Source organism: Pteropus alecto, unplaced genomic scaffold (assembly GCF_000325575.1).
Source record: "Pteropus alecto unplaced genomic scaffold, ASM32557v1 scaffold280, whole genome shotgun sequence".
Classification (NCBI taxonomy): Eukaryota; Metazoa; Chordata; class Mammalia; order Chiroptera; family Pteropodidae; genus Pteropus; species Pteropus alecto.
Window position 1 is genome coordinate 420,097 of NW_006430057.1, and position 9,187 is coordinate 429,283.

At 39.4% G+C, this 9,187-nt stretch overlaps 1 protein-coding gene and 2 pseudogenes across 1 annotated transcript in view; 2 read left to right on the top strand and 1 right to left on the bottom strand.

The window, feature by feature from the left end:
• The first annotated feature begins 2,676 nt into the window (after window positions 1–2,676).
• LOC112479190 lies at window positions 2,677–2,795 on the top strand (annotated as a pseudogene).
• Window positions 2,796–5,813: 3,018 nt separating this feature from the next.
• LOC112479209 lies at window positions 5,814–5,927 on the bottom strand (annotated as a pseudogene).
• A 2,939-nt stretch (window positions 5,928–8,866) lies between these two features.
• Window positions 8,867–9,187, top strand: part of CUNHXorf56 (chromosome unknown CXorf56 homolog) — a 17,482-nt gene continuing 17,161 nt past the window's right edge. Inside the window, exon 1 of the mRNA XM_006904702.3 lies at window positions 8,867–9,056. Within this exon, the coding sequence (XP_006904764.1) occupies window positions 8,933–9,056 (124 nt within the window). The 5' untranslated portion in view covers window positions 8,867–8,932. The remainder of the gene's footprint in view (window positions 9,057–9,187) is intronic.

The following is a 9,187-nucleotide window of genomic DNA, read 5'->3' on the forward strand; positions in this document are numbered from 1 at the left end:
CCAAGACGCACGGGGGTGGGGTGGAGGTGTGGGATGGAAAGTTGCTTAGGTCATTAAACCTCCGCCGAAGCCGGCCGAGCGCTGAGAGGCAGGCTGTGGGGCCAACCGAAGCCTACAATTCATCAGGATTGGGTGGTGGAATGGGCTCCATCCCCACTCGCCAAATCTAGGACGAACTCTGGGAAGCTTTTCTTGGCTTTTTTTTTTTTTTAACCAGATCACTTAAAGTGCGCCCTGAGGCTGAGGGAGAAGGACAGAAATCTCAAACTAGAGGAGGAGGGAGTGGGCGGAAGCAAAGCGGTTCTCAGAAAGCGGGAACTCTAGGGTGAACATCCCCTGCGGACACAGGAGACCTGGGAGGGGATGTGTGTGACCCGTTATGAAATCACTGCAAATCAAAAGAATAAATCGGCCTCGACTATGTAGGGGGGCTGTGGGTCCCTTCTCTGTGGGATGAATGTGCGGGATTAGGGTCCCAACATTTGGGCTGGTGATCACCCCAAAGCAGAATAAATGGTGGTGTGTGTCCTGAGGGACGGAATGAGAGCTTAAGGTGAGAATAGGGTTTTAGCTCTGGACACTCACAATTTGGTTCTGGAACCACATTTCTCCTTGGCAGTTCAACAAGCTGAGCGCCTGGTATATGTTCAGAAGGGTCCAAGGTCTGAGAATGTCCGACTGCAGAGAATTGGAAGGACAGTGGATCTGAAGTAAAAGTAACGGGAAGATATGTGCAAAAAACCTGCAGGTTGCAGGGAAGAGTCACAGGATGAGGACCTGCAAAAGCAATAACAGTTGTAAAGAATAATTTTTAAAGGTCAACACCAAATAACTTAGAAGATAGGCAAAATACTCATTTAAGAACTTTCGAAAATATGAGAAAGGTAGGTTTGGGTTAAGTCCTGGAGAATTTTGAATGCCAAGCTAATGGATTTCTTGGAAGGTGGATGAGCAGAGAAGTGACATAATTAGAGCTGTGCAAATTAGAGATTGGTCCCAGAAGAGCAGCTACAAGAGAGACTCTTGAAGCATTTCAAGTGAGAAATACCAAACCAGGCAGTGATAATAAGAATGGAGAGGAGCGGATGAATAGAGGGGACTTGGCAACAGATCGAATGTGAAGTCAAGACAGAGGAAAGAGTCAACAAGGGTTAGAGCCCCAACTGGAGGTTTAAAGGTGCCATTAACAGAATTAGAGAATAGAGGAGGAAGGGCGGTTTTTGGAGAGGGAGTTTAGAGGCTTATTGAAGTTTAGGGACAGGTGAAATATCCATGTGAAGATGTCCAGAAGATATAAGATATGCAGAGATTTGTTTCTAACATGGGAGGCAGGAGACTCTTGACAATGGTAGTTATTCTAGCTGCTGCTTAGCAACAGGTACCTTCATGGCCAAGGATTTATATCTCCCATTAACTCCAACATATCGGTTAAGGCAAGTCTCCCTAAGAGCCTCACATTATGGCTGTGGCGGGAAGGTGGTACAAAAATAAATTTAAAAAACCTTTTCCTCTCATGTAGGAACTTGCACTAATACACATATATGAAATCAACAAAAGCAAGAGTCACCAAAGCAAATGTATTTGTTTTCTATTACTGCTCAACAAATTACCACAAGCTGTTGGTCAAGTTCAGCTCTTCTCAGTTGTAGGATTAAGGCCTCCATTTCTTCACTGACTGCCAGCCGGGACCATTCTCAGCATCTAGAGGTCTCCCACATTCTTTGTCACGAGGCCTATTCCATCTTTAGAGCCAGCAACAGAGAATTTCTTTCCCATCAAATCCCTCTCACAGGAAGAGCCCAGTTCACTTCAAGGGCCTATCTGATTAGGTCAGGCCCACCCCTAAGTAATGTCTTATCTTAAAATAATCTAATTTGAGACCTTAATTACAACTGCAAAATTCCCTCACAGTGGAACCTAGATTTGCATCTGATTGAATAACTGGAAGAAGGTGTGTGCACATCAGTAGACAGGAATCTTGAGGGAGGGGTGGCGTTTTAGAATTCTAACTGTCAGAGCAGCAGTGAGATACATAGCAGAAGCATACGAATCCACAAATGCTGAGGGACTGCACAGCAGGGGACTCATTGGTCTGGTGGGGTTAGAACAAACTTCCTGGGATAGATCTATTTCAACTTTGTTCAAAAGAGATAAAAGCAGGGCTTGGGAGAGAAGAACTCAAGCAGTTTCTATAAGGGCTACAGCACAAATAAGGACATTCTGGGGATAGTGGGCAGATTAACGTGGCTAATAGAGAATGAGGAGACCTCTGCTTGGAAAACTGAGGGTGACAGAAGTTGATTAAATGCCCCCAAATGCAAGGATGAGGAATTAGGCTTGATAGGCAGCTTTTCATAGGTGTTTGAGCCTAAGAAGGATGTGTTGAAAACATCCTACTGAGAAGCGGCATATAATGTACCGCAGAGTAGGAAAGAGATTGGGAAGCTCCTGCCACTGGATATAAATATCTGAAAGCCATCAAAGGCTAGAGATGTATTTGAGTTTGTTGTGGGCTCATATGTTTTCTGAAACTCCTTTGTTCTTTCCTTGAACTACCCAATTAAGAAAACTCAGGAGCATGAACCAAAGCCATTTGGAAGCCCCACGGCACCAGGATATGGGGAGAATATCCTGACTGCACAGTGGAATTGCAATGTAAGAACACTGTGCCCCCTACTCTACGGCCATGCTACCCTGAACAAACCCGATCCCATCTGATTTCGGAAGCTAAGCAGGATCAGGCCTGGTTAGTACTTGGATGGGAGACCGCCTAGGAAGACCAGGTGCTATAAATGTAAAAAATTAAAAAATAAAATAAATAAAATAAGGGATTGTAAGCCGACAAGGTCCTTGCAATCTGTGAGGTCAACCAAGGGTTGCCTCGCCTAAAAAAAAAAAAATAATAAGAACACTGTGCCCCCCACATTCTTCATCAGAAGCAGGGTTGTCATGGCAAGCAGCAACACAGAACGTGCTCTAACAAAGATGATTATCAGGCTAGAACATACTAACTATAGCAGAGTTGACCAAGCAGTGCTTCTACCCACTTCTCACCTTGACATCTTGAAGAAATAATATCTTCACAGCCAAGAATCCCCTCTGCCCCAAGAGCAAGGGTCAAGAAAATAGAAGTCCTTTGCAGCTTACAGTATATTAGCAGTGACTGCAGGGAAGAGTAAAAAAAAAAAAAATCCAAATTGTCCATAGGCAAGAATTTGAGAATTTTTTTTAAATGGAGGACTGAGAAGTATGGGAATATATGACTAGGGAAATTGTGAAATTTCATTGATGAGGCTTTCAAAATGCAGAATAGATTGTGATTTTCCTGAACTATTTTGGGTTGGAGAGTGAGACCAGATAAACAATCATTTCTGGCCTTATGAGGCTGTGAGTTTGTATTTCTGTTAACCAGTGAAGGCAAGAATTTTCTTTTCCTATAGTTTCCACTTCTATTGATAAAATTTAGTACAAATGGCAACTAAGAAACAACAGAAAATAGAATCACAAGGTCTTTCTGGACTCCAATAACCTTAGAAGACAAGAGAATCACATAGGAAACAACAGTTGTCACAGCATGTGCTTTTAGCAGTAAAAGTAGTAGTATGCTGTCCATCTATAGCCCCTAGGACATAAGGAAAGAAAAGGAGAGAGAGGAGAAAGAGGGAAAGGAGGAGAAAAGGAGAAAAGAGAAAGGAGGGAGAGGAGAGAGAAATAGTGACACTTAAGAGAAATGGGGGAAATTAGGGCATGAACAGGATTTCACTACCGGCTGAATTGCTGAATCAAGGGAAACAAAGACAATGGTGTGGCAGGCTGAATAATGCCCCCAGCCCCAGACCTCCATGTCCTAATCTCTGGAACTCGTAAATATATGACCTTATATGGCAGAAGAAACTTTGCAGATGTGGTTAAATTAAGATTTTCAAGATGGGGAGATTATATAAAATAGGTGGGCCTGATGTGATCACATAGTTCTTGTAAGAGGGAAGGAGGAGTCTGAATTCAGAAAGAAGGCCATGTGACAATGGAAGCAGAGATTGGAGTGATACAGCCACCAGCCAAGGAACCAAGGGATGTGGGCAGCCTCTAGGACCTGGAAGAGGCAAAGAGTGGATTCTTCCCTGGAGCCTCTAGGAGCAATCAGTGCTGTTGACATTTTGACTTTAGACCACTGAGATTGCTTTTGGACTTCTGATCTCCAGAAATGTAAAATATTAAATTTGTGTTTTCTTAAGCCACTAGGTTTGTAGTAGTTTGTTACAGCAGCAATAGGAAACTAGCATACATGGCTACAGTGTTGCACGTGGGAATTCAATCAAACCAGCCATGTCCACCAGCAAACTACAACTAAATCCAGCCTGCCATTTTTTTCCCTATGGCCAGCAAGCTAAGAATAATTTTCTATATTTTTAAATGGTTGAAAAAAATCAAAAGAAGAATAATATTCAATAATATTTCATGACAAAGACAATACAAAATTCAAATTTAAATTCTCATAAAGTTTCATTGAGATACAGACATGCTCTTTTATTTATGCATTGCTCGTGACTGCTTTTGTGCTACAATGGCAGAGTCGAGTAGCTGTGACAGAGACTGTATTTGGTGCTCTCATCACTTCACGTGGTCAGTTAACTACAAATCACAGTGATACAGTTATAACTCAATAGTGTTTTGAGTGCCATGTGTATCACAATATTGTGGCAGTTTTAAAAATTAAAAGTGAATATATTATGTCAAAACAAGGAAGTAAAAGTGGATTTTGAATATCATGCGTTTAAGTGTAGGCTATTCGGCGATCAAATCAGATGTCAAAGCATTATGTTTATTACACAATGACACTGTAGCATTGCTAAAAGAATACAATATACACGGACATTAGCAAATTAAGCACTCACTGCAATGTTCCCAGCTCACAGGAAAGCAATGGTTAGAAAAATTAGAAAGTTTAAAATGGAATATCTTATCATAGCAGACTTCTTCACAAAAATGAAAATGAAGCTGCAGCCGAAGTAAGTTTCTGAGTGGCTAATTTGTTAGTCAAGCAAGGAAAACCATTAACTGATGGTGAGTTAATTAAATCATGTTTGACTGTAGAAGTCAAGGAAATGTGTCCAGGGAAAATAAACTTTTTAAAGACTATCAGACTTTCAACATGAATGGTGGTTCGAAGAGCTAAGGACATTGGAAGTAACATCATTAGTCATTTAAAAAACAGAGTAAATGATTTCTAGTGGTTTTCCTTGACTCTTGATGAGTTCACAGATGTTACCAATACTGTTCAGTTGTTGTTTACTCAGAGTCAATGCTGAGGTTAAAGTACTGGAAGAATTGGCCTGTATGGGTAATCTTTGTGGAACAACTGCAGATGATAATATTTCCAAAGTAAACACTAGTTCAATACAACCTGAAGCAGAGTCTGTTAACATGTGACGAATATGTACGACACAGAAAAGGGCTTAGTTGGACAAATGTACAAAGCTTGAGAAAAATGCAAGTTGGTTAAATCCTATGATTATTTATTGAGTTATTGAACAACAGGCACTTTGCAGGAAAATATTTAAATCTATCTTGTGTTATTCAATCATTAATGTCAACAGTGTCAGTTTCAAAACCATTGTCAGTTTCAAGAATTTTTGTCAGAAATAGAAGCTGAATAGGACTGAGATTGAAATTTTTCTGAATGAGAAGAACCACTCTCAATCACTATTGTTTGAACGCTGAGTGGACTTTAAAAAAAATTTTTTTTTTAAGCGAGGCAACCCTTGGTTGACCTCATAGATTGCAAGGACCTTGTCGGCTTACAATCCCTTTTTTTTCTACCTGGTCTTCCTAAGTGGTCTCCCATCCAAGTACTAACCAGGCCTGACCCTACTTAGCTTCCGAGATCAGACGGGATTGGGCTTGTTCAGGGTAGCATGGCTGTAGATGCGAGTGGTCTTTTAAATTAGCTTTTGCTGTAGACTTGATAATGTTATTTAATGAATTTAACCTAAAATTACAAGGCAAAATATCGCTTATATGTGAAACTTGTACTGCAGTAAAGTCATTTCAATGACAACTAACATTGTTTGAATCGAAGGTAACATGAAGTTACTTTAATCACTTCCTGTGCTGTAAAAAGTTAAAACAAAAATCGAGATTTGCATTCCCACACAAATTTGCAGTGGATATATTTTCTGATCTCAAATTACAGTTCCCGTGTCAGTTTTTGGACCTCAATGCAAAGTGCAAAGGAAATTTCTGAATTTCAAAATCATTTTGTGCATTTGAGATGCTTCTACCTAAACTTCAATTGGAAGTGATTACTCTGCAATGTAATAACATACTAAAAGGCAAATATCAAGAATCTAATAGGATTTTCTAAGTGTCTTCTAAGAGATGAATATGCTCAATTAAAATCAGTTGCTTGTGGATTGATATCAGTATTTGGCAGTACTATCTTTTCTTATTTCTTTTCAGAGATGAAATACATGAAATCTTGTTGCAGATGAGCATTAGCAGATGAATGTTTGCAACTGATTTTTAAAAATTATTTAAGACCTTTACTAACACGTGCTTGGAGTTTGTTGACTCTTGAAAAAAATCAAATTGTAAACTTTTATTACAAATTTAATATTCTTAAAAATCTCAACTTGACCAGATACGAAGCAACTTAAAAACTTTTAAATGTATATTGAGATCGCAACTGATTTTGATGATAGAGGACACTCATTTTGAACCCTAATTAAGTGAAATGTTATCTACCTCTATCAAAGAATGCCATTCTTCCCATTAGCGGGCCTGTATTTCCAAAAATTATACTCAATTATGATTATATTTTGAACTTCATCAATAAAACATTTGTGGAAACTTGTTTTCTCTCTTGTTATATAAGCACCTACATAATGTTCTTGATTTTACCTCTTGGCCCTCAAAGCCTAAAGTAATTACTCTCTGGCCCTTTACAGAAAAAGTTTACCCACCCCTGCACTAGACTACACCACATGAGGGGGGAAGACTATTTATAATTGATCACTACACAACCAGTATATAGCACAGTGCCTGACATGCAGTACAAAATCAATAAATACTGAATAACAGAATCAAAGGGATGACATTGGACAAAGACCTAAGGAGCAAACACTGTGATTCTTTAAGTCTTGCACTGATATTTCTTTTATACTTTATTTAACTCATGTTCGTTCGAGGGCTAGCAGATTGCTTTAAATTCCCATTGGTTTATATCTTGTGTATCTTGAACATTACACTTCTTCCAGGTAACCTGTCAATTTTCTAGTCATAAGCTCTTGCTATATTCAGTAAGTTCTCTGTTAAAAACCCACTATTTTGGTGTCATCATCTGGATTATTGAAGTTATTCAATGTAAACTGTCTTAATGTCCTTATTCTGGGTGGCTTTAGGATCCTGTCCTCCACAAAGAGCATTCTGGGAGAGTTTCTGAGTTGGAGAAAGGAAGGGTGGAAGATATTCCCTTATTCCTGTGGCAAACAGGATCATTAAGATGCCTCTATTGCAAATCATTTACTTGATTAGGGTCTAGTATCCAGAAGGTATAACAACTCTTACAACTCGACAATAAAATAACAAATAACCCAATTAAAAATGGGGAAAGAATTTGACTAGACATTTCTCCAAAAAAGATATATAAATGACAAATAACATGTGAAAAAGTGCTCAACATCATAAGCCAGCAGGGAAAGGTGAATCAAAGAGATACTCCTTCACACCCACCAGGATGGCCATGATCAAAAAGACAGACAAAAATAATTATTGGTGAGGACGTGACAAAATCAGAAACCCCCGTTTACACACACATAGATTCCTGATGGGAATATAAAAATGGTAAAGCAGCTTTGGAAAACACTCTTGGCAGTTCCTCAAAAGATTAATCATTAAGTTATCATATGACCCAGCAATTCTACTCTTAAATATATACACCCAAGAGAACAAAAAACATATGTCCTCAAAAAAACTTGTACGCCAACATTCATAGTAGTGTTGGTCATTACATTCAAGAAGTGGAAACAACCCAAATGTCCATTAACTGATGAACGACTAAACAAAATGTGTTACATCCATGTAACAAAACATTATTCAGCTATAAAAAAAATTGAAGTTCCTTTTTACTGATTCATTACTTTTTATTGATTCACACTATAACACTGATGGACCGTCAAAGAAGTTAAGTGAAGTTAAGTGAAAGAAGTTAAGTGAAGTTAAGTGAAAGAAGCCATATACCAACAACCACATAGTGTATGATTTCATGCATATGAAATGTCCAGAAGATGAAAATCCATAGAAACAGAAAGTAGATTAGGGGTTGCCAGGGGCTGAGAAAGAGGTGGGAATTGACTGCTAAGGTTCTGGGATTTTTGCAGGGAGATGATAAAAATGCTCTGAAATTAGATAGTGGTAGTGATTATACAACTTTGTGAATATACTAAAAACCACTGAATTATACACTTTAAAGGGTGAATTTTATGTCATGCGAATTATATCTCAGCTTTAAAAAAATGTCTCTATTTGGTACTCATCCTGAATACAGCCATTAAAATCAGAGGCACAGTTAAAAATGCACTAAACCTATAATGTGTATAATATATACATATTCCTTAGTTATATTTGGTTTTATATATGTATATATATGCATATACACATGCATACATGTATAGATGTATAAATGAATAATTTAAATAATATTAAGAGTGTCCCGAGTCAAGCAGTCCCAGCTAACTTAGGCCAAGGCAAAAGAGGTTCTGCTCTGGACCGCCCCTGAGCATTTTAGCCTAATGGAACCTCCCGGAAGTCCACATGACTACTACTGACACGTGACCAGAGTCAACGTAGGGAAAAGGCTTGGCGCAGGGCTATTACGTCATTTAGGCGCAACCCTTATTTTTGGCGTGGAGTTTGTGGGCCTCTCCTTTGAACCATGCCTAAAGTTGTGTCCCGATCGGTCGTGTGCTCTGACACCCGGGATCGGGAGGAGTATGACGACGGCGAGAAGCCCCTCCACGTCTACTACTGTTTGTGCGGCCAGATGGTCCTGGTGCTGGGTGAGTAGCCGGGAACTGGGGTGAGTTTGCAAGCAGCGAAACTTGGGGTTCTCGAGTGCGAATTCTCTCTGGCTGTGATCTGGAAGCCACGTCTCTTTGAAGGTTGGTGGACTTTCCCTCTGCCTCAAATT